Consider the following 21057-nt stretch of genomic DNA (forward strand, 5'->3'; position numbering starts at 1 on the left):
AAACCAGTTGCATTTGGAATGTAACTGGAGACTTTGTTACAAATATGTATTTATATTTCTATATAAACATCAGCCAAAAACTTAACACAAAGTTTAGGTATTGGAAACCTATAAGCAAGCGTTCTACCGGGAAAATGTTCATGAATAGATCTCCTGTGAAGAGTACCTGTACTACTAGCATCTCCATTTTACAGATGAGAATACTGAGGATTAGCTAAAAGCAGTGAAGCAGGAATTTGTACTCCAGACTGCTCTGACTTAACCACTATGCTACAGTATCTGTCATCATTATCATCATCCCTAATGGCTTCATTAGAATGCTAGCTTTATTTTTGTTGTAGTTGTTGCTATTATTATTATTATTAATTGACATTAGCACTCACTATGTTCCAAGTACTGCACTAAGTACTCAACATATATTATTTCATTGAAATCTCACATCAGCCTCTATTAAAAGAACTATATTATCCCAATTTACAAATTTTAAAAAATTGAGACTTAGGTTTTGGAATTTGCCCACTGGACATAACTTGTTTAATTAATCCACCACCAAGCCCTTACCAAGTACCTACTGTGTACTCATCCACGTGCCAGGGTTATTTAGTACTATCTTACTGGACAAGGAACTTCATAATAGTAGGATTAGGTTCATGGCTGTGTTTCAAAGACATTATGTATTTTACTATTCCATATTTTAATTTTGTTTCTGTAATAAAATCATGCAATTGTATCATGACCCTAAATAATATGGTGTAACTTGTATTTCATACATTTATTCAGATGTATATACGTGTGTGTGTGTGTGTGTGTGTGTGTGTGTTGTTGTCACTGCTAAGTTCAAGTAAGTATGAGGTCAGAGACCGAGTGGCTGATGTTGTCCCAGAAAGTAGAATTCTTGTGATGCATAAATGATAGTTGATCACGCCAGCAGAACTGCTTGAGGAATTATAGCTTATAGAGTTGCTTGGCAGATGAAATCACTTGACTAATTAGAAAATAATGCATTATGCTGTGCCTAGAAAAATCACAGAGCAGCAGGAGCGGAACTGCGTTCTGAGTTACTGTGGGCTGCCAGTCACAACAGAGCCTGTGCCTTGTATGCTTTATCATTTTTTTTTTTTTCTTATTCCTATAGCCCAGAAATTGAAACAGACCCTGGAGCCTTGTGATACTGAATATCCAGCGTTCGTCTCTGAGCGCACCATCAAGGAAACCTCAGGGAACATTGCTTGTGAAGACTGCTCCAAGTAAGCACCCCCTGCCCCTTTCTGCTCAGTACAGAACTTTTCCAGACAGGCCAGTGTGGCTGGCATGAGTAGGATTACGTTGAGAGCTGGAAACATGGCTGCCCTCTTGTGTGAGGAAGTATTTCCATCAGCTTGGAAGAAACATCACTTGGCTTTGCTAGAGAGATCATTTAGAGTTTGGGAAACATTCAAATGTGTGAAAATACATCCTAGAATATAAGAGATTTTTAGCTCAGTTTGTAGATGCGTGGAAAAAGTCCTGATTGGTGTTTTTTCCCAATTGACAGTTGGCAATTTCAGCTATTTGGGGAAATTTCTCAGGTGTTTTTATTGAAGGCACCAAGCCTTCAGGATTCACCCAAATCTGACATATTGGAAATGATTTCTTGGAGGCTTAATATGAGAGTCCCTGATTACTAATGAGGTCAGGCCTCTTTCCCTGGTTTTATTGGTCATTTGGGGTCTCTGGCCTCTTCATTCCTGTTGGCAGTTCTCTACTGGGTGGTGGATCTGTTCTTACTGATTTGGGCATTCTTTTGTTTCAGGTATGATTTCTTTGCAGTTCTCTGCTCTGTATATGTGTCTTCTTCCTTGGTCTATCTCTTCACTTTTTATAGAAGTCTATAGATGCATATAAAAAATTTTTTGATTTTATTTTAATGTAGTCTAATTTATTCTTATTTTCTTCTTTAATTTGTGCGTTTTGTGCCTTGTTTCAGAAAATAGTGCCTGCCCTAATGTAATAAATATATTCTCATATATTTTTATTCTGAACACTTTAAAGGGTTGCCTTTCACATTAGAACTGTAATCCCTCTGGAATTTACCTGTGTGAGTGTCATGAGGTAGGGTCTAATTTGGTCCTTTTCCATATAGTTGGCCTGTTAACCAGCACTTTATATTGAGTACTTTTTATTTTCCAATAGATATATTATGATACCTGTGTCATGGGCTGAATTCCCATCTATTTGCAGATCTGTTTTCAGGTTTTATGGTTTGCCAAAACCTGTGTCAACACAATATCTCTTTAATTATTATATCTTTGTAATGTGACTTGATAGCCAGGAGAACAAATCTCTTTTTCTTATTCTTCTTCTAAATCGACTTGACTATTATTGCCTTTTTACTCTTTTGTATTAATTTTAGAATCAGCTTATTAATTTTGATGAATTATGCTAGGGTTTTGATTAAAGTTGCTATAAGTTATAGATTAATTTGAAGATAAGTGCTATTTTTAATGATACTGGACCTTCTTATAAGCTGAATATCTCTCTTTATTTACATACCTATCAATACAGTTTTATAATTTTGTGTTAGATTTATACCTAAGCAGCTTATGGTTTTTTGCTATCAGAAATGGCATATGTTTAAAACTACATTATCTGATTGGTAATTGCTAACATATGAGAAGCTCACTGATTTCTGTATGTTAAATATCCTGCATCCAACTGCTAACTGCTCTTTTAGATCTAATAGTTTGTGTATGGGTTCTCTTGGACTTTTTTTCGTACAGAGTAATATCATTTGTAAAGTTTTCCTTTCTAATCTCTACACTTAATTATTGTTTTTTTGAACTGGACTTCTGATACATTTGTTGAATAGAAGCTGTGAGAGTAGACAACTGTGTGTTGTTCCCAATTAAAGGAATTGCTTGTAATAATTCCATGTTAAGTATGGTGTTTGATATAGGGTTTTTAAATTCTAGGAAAATATAAATAATATAAAATTTACCATTGTAACTATTTTTAAGTGTACAATTCAAGGGCATCAAGCACATTCCAGTGTTGTGCAACCTTAATTATTATCCATTTCCTAAATTGCTATGAGTTCTTGGTAACCATTTATTAGGTTAAAGAAAACCTCTTCAAGTGTACTTGTTGCTCTGGTTGTTACTGTTTGAAACTTGAATGGATGTTAAAATTTATCGAAAATTTTTTCTACATCCATTATTAAAATACTTTTTAAATATGTTGTTACATTCATGTAATTTTAAAAATTTTAAATCATGAACTATATCATATATATTATAAATATCTTTAATAGTAGATGGGTTATCTAATATGAAAACATACTTGCTTTCCCAGGATGGACGTTCATTGTCATGATTACAAAAAATGGAAAACAAAAACCATATTACTAGATTCATTTGGTCATATTATATTGTGAATATTTGCATTTGTGCTCAAAAAGGAGAGTGGACTATACTTTCCCTTACTTGTCCTGTCGTTTGGCTTTGCTATTAAGGTCATTTTATTGTCACAAAATTACCTGAGGAGCCTTCTTTCTTTCTCTGATATCTTTAACATTTTGTGTAAGATTAAATTATATTTCTTGTAGATTTAGTAAAACTACCCATAAAACTGTCAGTGACTGATGGGTTTTTGCTTATTTGTTTGTTTTTGTATGTGAGTAAATTTTCAGTCACTCAGTGTCCTTAGTGGTTAGATAATATCTCTTTGGAATTTCCATTTCTTTTTTAAATGATTTTGGTGATTATATTTCTGAGAAAATTGCCTGTTTCATCTCACTCCTCAAGTTTATTGCATACATTTGTAAATAGTGTTCTCTTTTCATTAAAAATGTTACCATATTTGTGATTTTGCCCCTTTTAAGTCACTCTCTCCTTCTTCCCCTGTCTCCCTCCTTCGCACCCTCTTGTGTTTCCTCCTTTCCTCTTTCCCTCCCTCTCCATACTGGCGCAGATAGGTTTGTTTTGTTTTTCTTTCCAAAGAACCATCATTTAGTTTGTTTCATTCTCTCTGTTTCTTTGACTTTGTTTCATTTATTTTGCTTCTTATCTGTATCATTACCTTTCTTCTATGTTTTTGGGATTTACCCTGTTTTTTATTTTCTACGATTTTGTGTTTGATGCTTAACTTTTTGAATTTCATTTTTCAGCTTCATTTATATATATTATATATATATATATATATAAACTTTATCTCTACGTTCCAGTTTATCTTTGTAAATTTAATATAGAGAGTTTCATTGTTATTCAGCTGTAACAATTTTCTAACTTTCACCATTTTTTTGATCTGTAAATTTTTAAATAGTGTTTTAAGATTTCCTAATATATGGGTTTTGAGGCTATCTTTTTTTAATTATTGATATCTAATTAAATGACATCGTGATCTGTATAACACATGTGTTTTAGTATGTGTGGAGACTTGCTTTGTATTCTAGTATTTGTCCCCGTGTTTTTGAAAGCAAGTTTTATTCTCTAAAAGCTGAGTACAGGGATTAATATGTATCCATTGGATCAGGTGTGTTTATGTGTTTCAAACTTTTTTTTTCTTGGTCTGTTTTAGATGTCAAGCTCTCACCAGGCTTATGGATTTTTCCATTTCTTCATGTCATTCACTCTGTTTTGCTTTCTATATTGTGAAGCTATATTACCATGGATATTTCTGTTCAAGACTGGTGTAGCTTCCTAATAAATCATTCCTTTTATCATTGTGTAATAACACTCTTTATATGAAAGTCTTTATGCTTTAATGCCTATTTTGTTTGATAATAGCATAGGATTAGTAGTTCTTCTTTAGGTAATATTTTCTAGGCATATTTACCCCTTTCCCTCTATTTTCAAGTATTTTTTTTTGTCATTTTGCATTAGGATTTTGTATTGTAAATAGAATATAGCTGGATTTGAAATTTTATTATCTCTATTATTGCAGATTTAATCTTTTAAAATGTATTTTGCTTGCCAATAAGTTTGTATTTATTTCTATTGTCATTTTGTGTTTTCTCTTCCCCATGCTTTTTCTTTTCTTTTCTTTCTTTCTTTCTCCCTCTTTCCTTTCTTTTCTTTTCTTTTCTTTCTTTTTTGCCTTCTGTTGTATTCATTGTGTCTTCTCCATTCCCTTTTTTCCCTTACCAGTATACTAGTGTATACTAGAAAAGTATACACTCTGCTCTTTTGCTAGTTACCCTTAACCTTTTAAACATATTTCAATTGGTCAGGATCTCTTCCTTCCTCCAGAACAAACAAAACCTTAGAACCTCTAACTTGGATTACATCTCATCTCTTTCATGTAGTATTTTCTAACATTTTAGTTCTACTGTGTTCTCAACCTACCAAATATTTTATTACTGTTATTGCTGCCTATAGTAAATGAGATGTTTACCAAGTTGTTTACTTACCATTGCCTTTGTTTTTAACCATTGTTTTTGGTTCTACAGTACATTAGAAGTTATTTTCAGGAATGATCTGGGAGTGATAAATTATCTCATTCTTTATTTGAAATTTCTTATTTAATATGTACTCTGCAGTGATAATTTAACTTCATACTATCTAAATTGATACTTTGAAGATCCTATTCCATTGTCTTATGACTTTTAGGTTTGTACCTTTATAAGTAGTCTGGCTTTTCATTCCCCTCTGATGGCTTTTAAAGTGTGTCTCTTTAATGTTCTGAAGTATCACTGAAGTGTATTTAGATTTAAATGTATTTCTGTTTGTGTACTTTATTCTACATAATTTCCTTAAGCATATTAGAGTTCACTAATTTCCTTTTGATTGTGTCTAGTCAGCTGCTTAAAAGAGTCCATTGAGATTTTTTAAAAATACTGCATTCTCTTTTTAAATTGAAGTATAGTTGATTTTCAATACTATATTAGTTTCACGTGTGCAAAGAATCCATTGAGATTTTAATAAGGTTGTCTTTTTTATTTCTAGAAGTTTTATTTGCTTATTTAAAAAATCTGTATATTTTTTACATAAAGTCTTATTCTTAAGTTTCTATAACCAATAATAAAGGCCTTTTAAGATTATTTTAATAGTTTAAATTTTTAAGGTACCAATCCTGTTGTTTCTTGTGTCTACTTTCTTTCCTGGTTGATTATTTTCTCATGTGTTTTGTCGTTTTTTACTGTGAGCTGATCTTTGCTATTGATTATTTTTGTGGGAACAGAATAGAGACCGAGTTTCTCTTCACAGTAGATTTACATTTGGGCTTTAATCATGTATCCTATTGCTATTGACTGCCCAGAAGTAATTGTTATGTTTTTGTAATTAGGAGTCCCTTTATCATATAATTACAGTAAATATTTTTCCTAAGCAGCATGTAGTTTACGCTTAAATTTAGATTTCTCACACTAACATTGTTTTACCCATTCAGAGCCCCAGACAGTACCAGATTATCAGGTTTTTACACTTAGTTATAAATGTACAAGTTGGCTTTTAGTGTCTTTCCTTGTAAGTTCCTTTGTATTTAAACACACTTGTTTTGTTTTACTATTTCATCCAGCATGTCTGAGTGTTTAGAGCAGAATAGCTTCTGTATTTGCCCAGTCCACCATGTCATAGTTTACTACATCAGCTGAGGACTTTAGAGCCACCAGAGGAAAGCACTGAAGTGTAGTGGTTTAGTGCTGGGGCTATGGAATCAGAGGGTTCAGAGTGTGAGTCCTAACTCCATTAATTGCTAATTGTGTAACCGTGAGTAAAAACCTAAGTTCTCTGAAACTCAACTTCTTCCTGAGTAATTTGGGGGATAATAATGGTAAGCCTATCATAGACTTTTTATAAGAATTAAGTGGGAAAATTTATGTTGTGAATTTAGCATAATACTTGGAAGAGAGTAAGTACTCAATAAGTGGCCACACTTAACACAAGCATAATACCATACCAACTTAATATAAAAAGTTTTTAACATCCATAAGCCATTCTGTTGAAACGTAAATGTTCCTTTTCAAAGTCTAACATCACTTCACGACTATAGAATTCCCTGGAGAAAGAGGTAATTCAGATGACCAAGTTCATGTATGACTTAAGGATTGTTGACTATTCATGGCTCTGTGAAGCGGACGCTACTGGTTTTATAATGATCATGAACCTTTTTTTCTTAACTATTTGCTTATTTATTTAGCTGCACTGGGTCTTAGTTGCGGCGTGTGGGATCTTTTAGTTGCAGTATGCGGGATCTTTAGTTGCGGCGTGTGAGATCTTTAGTTGTGGCATGCAGGATCTAGTTCCCTGACCAGGGATCAAACCCACGTCCCCTACATTGGGAGCACAGAGTCTTAACCGCTGGACCACCAGGGAAGTCCTGATTATGAACCTTTTTGAGCAGAGGGATATTATCTCCCCAATTATCATAACTACAAACTCTATGAGGTGGCCAGTATCTCTTAGCAAATGATAGGCAATCATATTTAGTAGAGTAAATTAGGTTTCTCATTTCCATTCTAAGTGAGAAAACAAATAGAACCAAGATGGACAACTGCTAGGGCAAACAGTGTTTTTCCTTGTTGACTTGTAGTTAGAAACCAAAGATATGAATGCTGCTTGATGAAAATAAGTGACCTAAAGGTTTCAAACTAAAGAGAAGACTACCTTTCATTCAATGGGAGGTTAATGTGTTCTTGCTACAGCCCGGAAACTGTGTAGGTGCTTTGGGGAAGCCAAGGATGAATAAGATAATGAAGTTGATGCTGAAGGCATTTGTGCCCCCCATGACTAGTCTTTTCAGAGTTGAAATTCCACACTGGGTTGAAGACCCACAAGAGGTTGGAAATCTGAGTAAGGCCATACACAATTTGCAGGCAGCAGTGAAAAGATACTGTAGCCTTGGGAAAATTTTGCTTTCAAAGCTTTATTTTAAGACCGCCACCCAGCAGCTCCATCATAAACTATGGAGGCAAACAGTAAAGGCTCTGGGGTCTGAGTGAGGAGAGGAACAGGGGCTTGTGCTTTTCCTTTCTTTTTTAGTAAATTTTTTATTGACATATAACGTATATAGAAAAGTGTACAAATCATAAGTTTGTCACTTGATTCGTTTTCTCACAAAGAGGACACCTCTGTGTAACCAGCACACAGGCTAAGAAGTGAAAGAACATCATCAGCCCTCCAAGAAGCCCCCCACCTACCCGCTTCTGGGTGCAACCCCACTTACCATAAGATAACCACTCTCTTGATTTCTAACATCACAGATTGGCTTCGCCCATTTCTAAGGTCTAATTTGTGAGATGACAATTTAGTTTTTAAGATATGAGGACTGGTACATAAATTACCTTGAAGGATGTTTCTAAGGAATTTGCCTGGAAAGGAAAATAAGTCTTTAGGAAAAAAAATTAAAGATAGCTTAGGACTTCAGTGAACATTTCTTGATTGTGAATTATATCCTAGACACTGGGCTACACTGTGGGGAGACAGCAATGAATGAGGCACACATGGTTCCTTCCTCATGGAGTTTACAAGGAAGTAACTAGGCAATGTCAACACTCCCTGCTTCATGCCAGGATTAGAGAGTAAATGTCACACAGGAGCACAGAAGGGAGGCTTGGAGTGATCAAGAGAGTCTTCCTGGGAGAAGTAGCATCCAATATAAGACCACCAAGTATGGAGGAGTTAGCAGGTAGGAGTATCCAGGCACGGGGGAGAGCCTTGTGGAGGCAAAAGAAGTTGTGGTTTGTTCCACAAATGGTTGGAAGTTCAGGGAAGCTGGAACACAGAGATGGGGGTGAGGCAAGATGAGAGAGGAGGCAAAGAATGAGTAAGGCCCCAGTCGTATTGCCCCTTTGATCCTGTTGCAGAGTACTAGTGCTTTGAAGGACTTCACACGCTACCCTGACACCCGCATGGAACAACTGAGAAGTTTTAAGGAAGGGAGAAAAAATGATCAGATTCCAGATGATGGGAGAAATGACAGCAATAATGGTGACGTGGGACCGACCTTTGAAGCAGAAACTCCTGATTCAGACAGGCCATTTGCTGCACCTCTGAATGCACCCCTCCCAGCACGCATACCCTGGTCCTAACAGAGCAGACTCATCTGTTTCTTCTTCTTCCTCCTCCTCCTCCTCTTTTTAGGGATTAGAAATTGACAGGTTGGCTGGGGTGAGTAGTTAAATGAGAAGTCGATTCATGACTATTTTTTTTTCCTAATCCAAAAATTTTTGTGAGGCTTTGTTATAAAATTATGATATGATGCTCATATCAATCTAAATAAACTCATAAAGAATAGTCTCATTGAAGGCTTTTGAAGGATTGAACTCTTTTATTCTTGTTTTTTGCATATCCCATTCTCTCTGGCTTTCCTTTCTCCATTTTATGAAATAAAATTTATTAGAAGATATATGTGAGTATTTATCAAAGAATGAAGATAACATTTTGTATGAGCTTTGTATTCTTGGAATGCAATATGTTAATGAGGAAAATAATGTTATTTGACTTTTGTCAGCTTTCCCTTCTTGATGGCAGGTAGATTTTTCAGTACAGTGGCCAACAGGTTTGCTGGCAACCAGGCAGCTAAATTTGCCTATCTGCTTTATATTCAATGCATGTAGAAATTTGTCAACCTTTACCTGGAAAGAATGAGATTTTGCAGGACTAGTTCTCTAAGGCATTTACTAATTTTTGACCAGCTTTGTAGGTAACTTCAGGTCAGGGGCAGTGACATTCAAAAATAACACAATTCTACAGTATTTGGCGATGAGTGAGTTGGAAACTGAGTTTGGTGAAAATTACAGTATTTCAAAAATTACGCACTAAGATCTTTTTCAAAGAAAAACATCTCGCCTCCCACAATGGAACATATAAAGCTGTGTCCTTTACAAACCATTTTCAAGGCAGCGATTACTTTCCTCCACAAGCAACGACAAACCATAGAGCAACAATCCCAAAGGATTGTGCACTTCCCACGGGAACGTGCTTCATGTGGCAGTTTGCTTGTGGACTGTCATTAACAATCTTCCCATCTCTCAGAAGAGATCAGATGACCTTGGTGCCTAAACATCTTGCTAGAACTCAGGAAACTATGTCAGGTGGTTCTAGCCATATTGTAAAAGTCTTTTTGGTCCCCAGCAATCTTTGAAGACTGGCTGCTCCCAGCTCCATCTCTGTGTCCGGTTTCCAGAATCCCTTGTTGGCTTTATACGGAAAAAACATCAAGAGGTGACTCAGTTGCTCTAAATAGAAACCTTCACAGTGGCAACTCCAAAAGTGGACATTTATCTGTCTATATCATAGACAGATATATTATAACAGAGGGCCAGTATGCAATGTTTAAAAAAGGATTTTCAAAAATATAGGGTTTATTAAGAATGCAGGAGCCTAAAAGAAAATAAGAATTTACATAAGAATGTCATTAGGGTTGGTGGTTTGGCTGTGTTAACCAATAATTTTCGTCATTCAATATCCCACTGATTATTAAATTAATCTGTTATTCAAACAGCAGTCTAAAACTACTCAGCCCATATTTTCTGGGCATTTGTGACTGTCAACAAGCTTAACAAAATTGGATATCTAAAAAGAATGCAACGTTTTAACTACTTTCCAGTACATTGCTTTTTTTCTTGTTACTGCCCGCCTTGCCCTTTGCTGAGAAAGGGATCCACAAAGGTTCCCTTGGAATGAGAATCAATTGCTGAGTTAAACACTTATAACCAATTTAAAAAATAATTAATCAAGAATGAAATTAAACATGTGTCACATTTTTAATGCCAGAGCTTTAAAATTCTTGTCACATGTCAGTGCTGGCAAGATATTAATTTCTAAGTCAAATTAGATTAGATTTTTCTGTTGTTGTTTTGTGTGTCTATGTGTGTGTCCTTTTTTTCTCTTTTCTTTTTTTGGTAGTATTACTCATCACTTTTCATAAGAATTATGTTGCCATCAGTTTCACTTTGGGATCTGCACACAAGTTTTGCTCATCTTCCTGGAAGCCCCAAAAGCTGTGGCTACACTTTTCTTCTCTCATCACTTCTCCCCACGCGCCTTTCATTTATCCACTAAACTGAAAGAAAGTAATTGGTCTCGAAGCTGTGTTGACATGTTTCGTGGGCTACAGTTCAGAGAACCATAGTTCAGGGATTCCATTTTCCTACAAACGACTCCAATTTCCTGTTGAGGGCTTATGCTGGGTGGGTGATTTACCGCAAATTCTTCAGACTGTTCTCAGTGAATGCCCTGCAGGTGTTCTTACCAAGTGGATCTTACCAAGTGTACAACCTGTACAGTGGACCCACTGCATAAAGGGGACATGGTGTCTTCCTGGAGTAAAGACTAAGAGGATGGGCTCTGGGATTCGGCTGCAGTCTGGGCTACAGCACTTAACCATGCAAAGATTTTAACCAGTTATTTAAATATTGTAGGTTTCAGTCTGCTCATCTCTGAAAGGGGTATAATACCTGTCTCACAGGATCTGTATGTGGGATTTAAAAAAAACTACAGCCCTCATTTTTTTTTTTTTTTTGCCATATGTGAGCCTCTCAGTGCTGTGGCCTCTCCCGTTGTGGAGCACAGGCTCCAGACACGCAGGCTCAGCGGCCATGGCTCACAGGCCTAGCCACTCCATGGCATGTGGGATCTTCCCGGACTGGGGCACGAACCTGTGTCCTCTGCATCGGCAGGCGGACTCTCAACCACTGCGCCACCAGGGAAGCCCAGCCCTCGTGTTATCCCAGTGCCCAGCACAGAGTAAATGCTTTATAAACTGGAGATATTTTTATAGAGCACAGTCCACAAACCCATCTGTGTTGACAGTGTTGTAGGAAAACCACAGAACTCCAGTCAGTCCCCTCTTCCAGATTTCTTAGCCTGGAAGGTAAAACTAATAGTTTCAATCAGAAAAAGTAGTTGGTGAGGTTTTTGCTCCAATGAGATTGTCCTAGATAATATAGATCTTGGAGTTTTGCCACTTCCTGGATCTACTTGAGCTCTTGGTTCATGAAAAATTTGGAATTCTGAGTTAGGGACTACAGATATTCAATAGCGATCAGATACTTCATTACACAAATTAGATACAGACTTTGCCAGCGGGAATATATTAGTGTCATGAATAATATAATTTGTAGGTGTTAAAATGTAACAGTTTTTAACCACTTAATTTGCAAGCATACACTAACTTGTTGAAATACTTTTGTATCTCCTGCTCTATAGATTCTTACCAAACTACTGTACTCAATCTTGTTTTAAACGTGTAAATAAATGTGATTCAGTTTCCCATGAAATAATCATTGGCCCTTTTGTACGGTCTTAGTTTAGTTCTAAACAAGACAACCTTCCTACTCTGCAGTGAAATGAGCACCAAGGGTCAAGCTCTTCCCTTTGGAGATTGAGGGTTGTACACCTTATTTTTCTCGAGGTTTTCCCTTGCTGTCGTTTACTTTCTTAGATCTAGCCATGTTGGCTGGTAATGAGCAGAATATAGATCACCAAAATCAAAATAGTTCCTATACCTTTGAATTTCTGTTCATTTATTTATTTATTTATTTATGGCTACGCTGGGTCTTCATTGCTGCGCGTGGGCTTTCTTTAGTTGTGGCAAGTGGGGTCTACTCTTCGATGCAGTGCACGGGCTTCTCATCGTGGTGGCTTCTCTTGCTGTGGAGCACGAGCTCAGTAGCTGTGGTTCGCGGGCTCTAGAGCGCAAGCTCGGTAGTTGTGGCACGTGGGCTTAGTTGCTTCATAGCATGTGAGATCTTCCCGGAATAGGGCTCGAACCCGTGTCCCCTGCATTGGCAGGTGGATTCTTAACCACTGCACCACCCGGGAAGTCCTCCCTTTGAATTTTACAGTGTCAAGCCCATGCATCTCAGATGGTGGTATAGGAATAAATTTTGGATTCTAAAAGCAATTTCTTTCCATCACAAAATACTTAAAATATGATTGTATCAAATATAAAAGTTTTTCAACAATATGTCATATAATGTTAACGACCTGCCACTCATTCCTTAATAAAGAGCTACCTTCTTTTTATATTATGGTATGGAGCTAGGCCTGGATAACTTAATATTAGCTCTTACAATGAACAACCTAGTTAGTGCTGTATGTTTGTGTTTACTAAAAACATCTTGGCTTTAAACTTTAAAAAGGAGGAGGGGGAAGTAAATGCTTATCTTGGGAGCTTTATTTTGAATTGTTGCAACATCGCCAGAAGATGAAAATATGGCCCATAAACATTAGAATAATTGGGATTAAAACCTTTGATTGATTTTTGTACCAATTCTTCTGAGTCTCAATTCAGTGAAGCACTTTACTGGAGACAGGATTTCACTGATTCTCTTCCTCAGTTGCTTAAAGGAAAAAAAGTGCCTTATTTTCAGAAGCAGCCATGATTACAACTTTGAGGCTCCAGATAGAACAGCCATTGCTGTATAGATGTTACTATCTTTACTTGCTCTTTGATAAGCCATATTTGGAGAGGTTTTAGTACAGGAAATGTTGTAAATTACTGTTTTTCCTCGAGAGTCCATGATGCAAAATGAGAGGGGCACATGTCTGTAATGACTAGGCAGGTCTCTACCTGACATGAATTAGTCTCTCAACAATTTCCCATTTGTACATTTCTTAATGTGTGGGAAAGCTGGGTGGGAGCACATGTAACTTTGGCTGGGCTCACAACGCGGTGAGGCTTTCCTCTTCCATGCCAGAGGATAGGAGACCAGCAGAGCCAAGGAATATTTTTAGAATGTTTATTTGCGTGCGGAATGGAGGAGTGCAGAGATGTATCCACACTATTGACGTTTGCAGGCGGCCTTTCTGCAGTGCATTGTCTCCATCCTGATGGCTGTTTGCTGTGTGACGCCCACCACCCCTACCTCAAAGAGCAGTCTGTGTTCCTCCCTTGGGCTTCCCAGTGCTGCACCTGAAGTGGCTTAGCAAGTTGCCAAAACTGTAGAGGTGTGTTTATTAATTCTCCAGCTTACCCTCCATTTGTTTAGCTTGGAAAGGGTTTATATATTCCTGTGGGTATTAAAAACCCATCTGATGTATTAAAGGAGCTCAAGGGATCAAAGAAGAAATGCTTCTTGAAATGCAGCGTGTTGAATGTAGACATAAAGCTTCTAGACACAAACCACTTTTTCAAGAGACATTTTGCACACTGAAGAAGGAAATTCATTTTTTAATCATCAGCTTTTCTTTGGGACTTTGGATTTTCTCTTTTTCTTCAGGTGACCTTCACTCCCCTCCTTTTAGGATTGCTCATGATTTTGATAAGAAGACCCCTTGGCAACATAAGGTTGAGAAAGGCACTCGTCTCAATACAGTTTTCATGCCTAGGAAGATGTCACCCAAGACCCTTAGCAAACACAGCATCCCCTGGTACCTCTGTGCATTTGGAAGAAAAATGGGTAGAGAGGTACAAGATGAGACTAAGAATCACTCATGATCCACAGTAATTAGAGGTGTGGATGATCAAAGTCAGAAGGAAGTGGGAGAAATTCTTAGGCTAGAATCTTTATGTCAGATTCTTCTCAAACAAAACACTACTATACTGGCTTTTGGAAAACAAATTATGTATTTCGCAAATGATTCCATTTCTATTGAAGTACTTGCCCTGCAATCTTGGATTATTTTGGTAGATCCGAGCCTATATGAGAATTCATATGTGATTACTGTTTATTGAATGCCTACTTTGTACCAAGAGCTTCATGTTCATTTCCACCTTTTTCATTCCATTTTTTCATTTCATCTGCATTTCAACAAGTAGGAACCTGACGCTCAGAGGAGTTAAGTCTCCTAACTGGTGTTATAAAGCTACTGAGTGCCAGATCTGAATTGAGTCAAGGTCTGCCTGACTCTGAAGCCTGAGAGAGAATTCCTGTGGCATCCAGGTGAATGTCTCCCTGTCATGGTACCAAGTCACCTGTGTAGCCACATGTCAGACTGAGTTCATCTCATGGTCAATGTTTGCTTTGAAAACTGACAATTTCACCATTCACTTGACCTACGGGAAGAAGTCTACGAACATCCACTTGGACAAGAGCCATATGCTTCCTGAATGCCAGTTTCCTGCAAATCTCCATCGGACCTACTTGGAGGTTCTCTCAGAGCACTTACCCCATTACTGGTCAAGCATCTGTTTGTCTTCCTCCCCCACCAAATGAGGCACCATGGGCTGGAATTATGGTAAAAAGTAGTTCAGCCTTTGGTGTCGTGTAGAGCTGGGTTCGAGTTCTCAGTGCCATCACTTCCTAATTGGGTGACCTTTGCCAGCAAGTAACTTACCCCTCTTAGTTGCCACCTGCTCATTTGTAAAATGAAGGTATTAATAGAGCCTACCAGGTACGGGGTGGATGTGAACACCACAAAGTACAATTATAAAAAACACTTCATCCAGCACCTGACATTTAGTTGGCACTCAATAGCTGGGAGGTCTTATACTCTTATATTCCTAGCACTTAGCATACGGCCTTGTGTGTAAAATAGTGCTCAGAAAATTGTTGCTTGAGACAAAGTTTCCCAAGGTAATAACTTTGTAAAGAGTGAGCAACAGGGGAGGGGATGTGTGTAATTCTAGTAGCTGAGACACCTGTTATTTTGTGTGGTATTTGAAAACAAGTGTGTGCTTTGAAAACAGCTAGAAGCTCAGATTCCCAAGAGGGAAAAGAGAACTTTTTTATTTTCCTTAGGGAAAGAGAAGGTGGTCCAGGGTAAGGAGGGGGCTTTCCTAACATCCCACAGGGAAGGAGCAGCTGATGCCAGACCCAAAGCCCCACGCTCCTTTTAGGAATCTTTCTCTGCATCCGTGCGTCTTCTCCATATCTGATAATTTAAAAATAACTATTAACTAGCTAAATACATATGTAAATAAAATAAATAATAATACAAAGTATCATACTTGGTAAATAATTCAAATACCAAATACAGATGTGCAGTGAGAATTAAGTCTTCCCCCACCAGTGACCCCTTGCAACCTTTCTAGGGGACAGTAGTTTCCAGGTACTAATGTATCCCTCCAGGGATGTCTTATGCAAATACAAAAACACAGGTATATTAGATGTTTCACCACTCATTTCTTACAGGAATGACAGTGTACTATACATATGATACTTCACCTTTTTTCACTTGATAGATCTGAAACTATCTTCATGTCATTATATAGGTTTGTCTTTTTTTTTTTTTTTTTTTTTTAATGGTTACCTGAGATTCCATTTTGGAGGATGTTTTCATTTAACTATAATAGGACATTTGGGTTGTTCCAAAATGTTGGCTACTTGAAACAAAGTAGAAAGGAATATCCTTGGGTAATATGTAATTTATTTGTATGTATGATAAATTACTAGAAGAATCAGTGGGATAAAGTGTATGTAATTTTGATAGATCCTGCAAAAATGCACTCTGGAGATGTTAAACCAATTTGCACTTCTACCAATTTAGGAGAATATATGTTAGTTAGACTCTTACCAACACAGTGTCTTATCAGAATGTTTCACCCTTTGCCAATCTGATACATGAAAGATGGAATATCATTGTGGCTTTTCTTTTAATGACGGAGGTTGAATATATTTCATATGTCTTAAGGCCATTTATAGTTCCTTTTGCTTATATTCTTACCTCTATTGGGAATTCCCTGGCAGTCCAGTGGTTAGGACTCCATGCTCTCACTGCCAAGGGCCCAGGATTTTAAGATATTAGACTTTTAGATTGAGCTTATATAGTAAGAAAATTAACTATCCTATGTATTGCATTAAAAACATAGCTCATAATAATTATTTTCTTATCACAAAAGTAATATGTGATTTTTATGGAAATGGTAGAAAATTATCTACAGTTTCATCATCGAAAAGTAAAACTACTGGGCTTCTTTGGTGGTGCAGTGGTTAAAAATCCACCTGCCAATGCAGGGGACACGTGTTTGAGCTCTGGTCCGGGAAGATATATATTTTTAAAAAAAAAGTAAAACTGATAAAATTTTGGTATATTTACTTCCATTCATGTTTTCTGTAGGTTTTTGTTTGTTTTTGGCCATGCTGTGCGGCATGTGGGATCTTAATTCCCCAACCAGGGATCCAACCCATGTCCGCTGCACTGGAAGCACAGCATCTTAACAAGTGGACTGCCAGGGAAGTCCCTGTAGTTGTTTTTTTTTTTTTTTCCCCCAAAAATGGGATGATATTATAAACACTGATAACATGGCTTTTTTTTTTACTTGAAATGTCATAAGCATATTTCCTTGCCCTTAAATATTTCTGCAACACAATTTTTAAATACAGCCACACAGTATATAGACTTTACTAGTTTTTTTAACCAGCCCCACTTAGGCTGTTTGTAATATTTGCTATATAAGCAATGCTACCATACATGAATATCTTTACTCCTAAAACTCTGTGTATCTATGTAATGATTTATTCTAGTATCTATTCCTACAGGTAAAATAGTTGGGAGCCATTCCGTGTTAAGATAAATCTTGATAAGAATCAGTTTCATAGTATAGGTAAAAATGTTTATTTTTCTTTTGATTCCTTTTTCTCTTGCTTATTTTTGGACGTAAGCTATACCTTTTATAAAGAACAGATAATAGGTAGAAGTTGTTTTCCAAAAAGCCTTCTTCGTGAAGATATGACACCAACTGAGAGTAGAAACCGAAGTGGTATAAGTTTTTATTTCTCATATTCAGGTGATAGGATAAGCCTGTTTGTAATTTAGCCTAAGATGTAAGAAAAATAGAAAATACAGTAGTGATAGACAGGTTTATACATTTAGTGCTTTTGTTAGTAGTTATTTATAAACGTCCTTACATTATTTTTAAAAGTCCAGTTTTAACAAAAGGTATTGACTTCTAGCAGGATGCCAAGTTCAGTTAATTATTTCAACTTAATAATAAGCAACACTGAAATGATATTACACGGGCTTGTTGAGGGGTCAGAGAAAAATGAGCTTCAGAAACACTTTTTGAATGTGTGAGCATGGCTATAATTATTCAGGAAAATTAAAACAACATGAAAAATTGTTGAGATTGCTGACCGCTAATTAAAACAGGGTAAAGTGCTGAGGGTGCAAAAAGTCACACAGTTCTCTGAGCAGGCCTGTTTGTTCCAGGATGCTTATGTCAGTCTATAGTAAATCTCTCAGATGAATTATGCTAACACTATTGATTCCAAACGTTTCCTGACAAGCCTATTCATCTATTTTTTTAAACATTTTTATTGGAGTATAATTGCTTTACAATGCTGTGTTACTTTCTGCTGTATAACAAAGTGAATCAGTGATACATATACATATATCCCCATATCTCCTCCCTCTTGCTTCTCCCTCCCACCCTCCCTATCCCACCCCTCTAGGTGGTCACAAAGCACCAAGCTGATCTTCCTGTGCTATGCAGCCGCTTCCCACTAGCTATCTGTTTTACATTTAGTAGTGTGTATATATTCGTGCTACTCTCTCACTTCTTCCCAGCTTACCCTTCCCACTCCCCATGTCCTCAAGTCCATTCTCTGCATCTGCGTCTTTATTCCTGGTTCTTCAGAACCTTTTTTTTTAGATTCCATACATATGTCTTAGCATATGGTATTTGTTTTTCTCCTTCTGACTTACTTCACTCTGTATGACAGACTCTAGGTCCATCCACCTCACTACAAATAACTCAATTTCATTTCATTTTTATGGCTGAGTAATATTCCATTGTATATACTTGCCACATCTTCTTTATCCATTCATCTGTCGATGGACACTTAGGTTTCTTCCATGTCCTGGCTATTGTAAATAGAGCTGCAATGAACATTGTGGTACATGGCTCTTTCTGAATTATGGTTTCTTCAGGGTAGATGCCCAGTAGTGGGATTGCTGGGTCTTATGGTAGTTCTATTTTTAGTTTTTTAAGGAACCTCCATACTGTTCTCCATAGTGGCTGTATCAATTTACATTCTCACCAACAATGTAAGAGGGTTCCCTTTTCTCCACACCCTCTCCAGCATTTCTTGTTTGTAGATTTTTGGATGGTGGCCATTCTGACCGGTGTGAGATGATACCTCATTGTAGTTTTTTGTTTGTTTGCTTTTTGATTTTTGCCATTTTGGTTTTCATTGGTGTTATACTTTTTGAAAGAAGTTGAAGTTGGATTTCAATGTTAAGTAATTTGTCCTTTTCTTAATCTTCCTAGCCTCCACCGGGCAATGTGAAAATGCCTAATGTACCCAGTACAAAACCAGCACTCATTGTAGTTTTGATTTGCACTTCTCTAATGATTAGTGACGTTGAGCATCCTTTCATGTGTTTGTTGGCAATCTGTATATCTTCTTTGGAAAAATGTCTATTTAGGTCTTCACCCATTTTTGGATTGGGTTTTTTGTTTTTTTGATATTGAGCTGCATGAGCTGCTTGTATATTTTGGAGATTAATCCTTTGTCAGTTGCTTCATTTGCAAATACTTTCTCACATTCTGAGGGTTGTCTTTTCGTCTTGTTTATGGTTTCTTTTGCTGTGCAAAAGCCTTTAAGTTTCATTAGGTCCCATTTGTGTATTTTTGTTTTTATTTCCATTTCTCTAGGAAGTGGGTCAAAAAGGATCTTTCTGTGATTTATGTCATAGAGTGCTCTGCCTATGTTTTCCTCTAAGAGTTTTATAGTGTCTGACCTTACATTTAGGTCTTTCATGCATTTCGAGTTTATTTTTGCGTATGGTGTTAGGGAGTGTTCTAATTTCATTCTTTTACGTGTAGCTGTCTAGTCTTCCCAGCACCACTTATTGAAGAGGCTGTCTTTTCTCCATTGTATATTCTTGCCTCCTTTATCAAAGATAAGGTGACCATATGTGCGTGGGTTTATCTCTGGGCTTTCTATCTTGTTCCATTGATCTGTATTTCTGTTTTTGTGCCAATACCATACTGTCTTGATTACTGTAGCTTTGTAGTATAGTCTGAAGTCAGGGAGCCTGAGTCCCCCACCTCTGTTTTTCTTTCTCAATATTGCTTTGGCTATTCAGGGTCTTTTGTGTTTCCATACAAATTGTGGAAGATTTTGTTCTAGTTTTGTGGAAAATGCCACTGGTAGTTTGATAGGGACTGCATTGAATCTGTAGATTGCTTTGGGTAATATAGTTATTTTCACAATGTTGATTCTTCAAATCCAAGAACATGGTATATCTCGCCATCTCTTTGTATCATCTCTAATTTCTTTCATCAGTGTCTTACAGTTTTCTACATACAGGTCTTTTGTCTCCTTAGGTAGGTTTATTCCTAGATATTTTATTCTTTTGTGGCAATGGTAAATGGGAGTGTTTCCTTAATATCTCTTTCAGATTTTTCATCATTATTGTATAGGAATGCAAGAGATTTCTGTGCATTAATTTTGTATCCTGCTACTTTACCAAATTCATTGATGAGCTCTAGTCATTTTCTGGTAGCATCTTTAGGATTCTCTATGTATAATATCATGTCATCTTCAAACAGCAACACTTTTACTTTTCCTTTTATACTTTGGATTCCTTTTATTTCTTTTTCTTCTCTGATTGCTGTGGCTACAACTTCCAAAACTATGTTGAATGATAGTGGTGAGAGTGGGCAACCTTGTCTTGTTCCTGATCTTAGTGGAAATGCTTTCAGTTTTTCACCATTGAGAATGATCTTGGCTGTGGGTTTGTCATATATGGCCTTTATTATGTTGAGGTAAGTTCCCTCTATGCCTACTTTCTGGAGGGTTTTTATCATAAATGGGTGTTGAATTTTGTCGAAAGCTTTTTCTGCATCAATTGAGATGATCATATGGTTTTTCTCCTTCAATTTGTTAATATGGTTTATCACATTGTTTGATTTGCATATATTGAAGAATTCTTGCATTCCTGGGATAAATCCCACTTGATCATGGTGTAGGATCCTTTTAATGTGGTGCTGGATTCTGTTTGCTAGTATTTTGTTGAGGATATTTGCATCTATGTTCATCAGTGATATTAGACTGTAATTTTATTTTTCTGGTCGTGTCTTTGTCTGGTTTGGGTATCAGGGTGATGGTGGCCTCGTAGAATGAGTTTGGGAGTATTCCCCCCTCTGCTATATTTTGGAAGAGTTTGAGAAGGATAGGTTTTAATTATTCTGTAAATGTTTGATAGAATTTGCCTGTGAAGCCATCTATTTCTGTTTCTTCCTGGTTCA

General features: G+C 36.8%; 1 protein-coding gene across 1 annotated transcript in view; it reads left to right on the forward strand.

Annotated features, from left to right (window-relative positions):
* The window catches only part of CACNA2D3 (calcium voltage-gated channel auxiliary subunit alpha2delta 3), a 772424-nt gene that overhangs the window by 724172 nt on the left and 27195 nt on the right, over nucleotides 1-21057 (forward strand). The window contains exon 35 of the mRNA XM_024746438.1: nucleotides 1136-1247. Within this exon, the coding sequence (XP_024602206.1) occupies nucleotides 1136-1247 (112 nt within the window). The remainder of the gene's footprint in view (nucleotides 1-1135; nucleotides 1248-21057) is intronic.

Source organism: Neophocaena asiaeorientalis, unplaced genomic scaffold, assembly GCF_003031525.2.
Source record: "Neophocaena asiaeorientalis asiaeorientalis breed wild unplaced genomic scaffold, Neophocaena_asiaeorientalis_V1.1 scaffold251, whole genome shotgun sequence".
Lineage (NCBI taxonomy): Eukaryota > Metazoa > Chordata > Mammalia > Artiodactyla > Phocoenidae > Neophocaena > Neophocaena asiaeorientalis.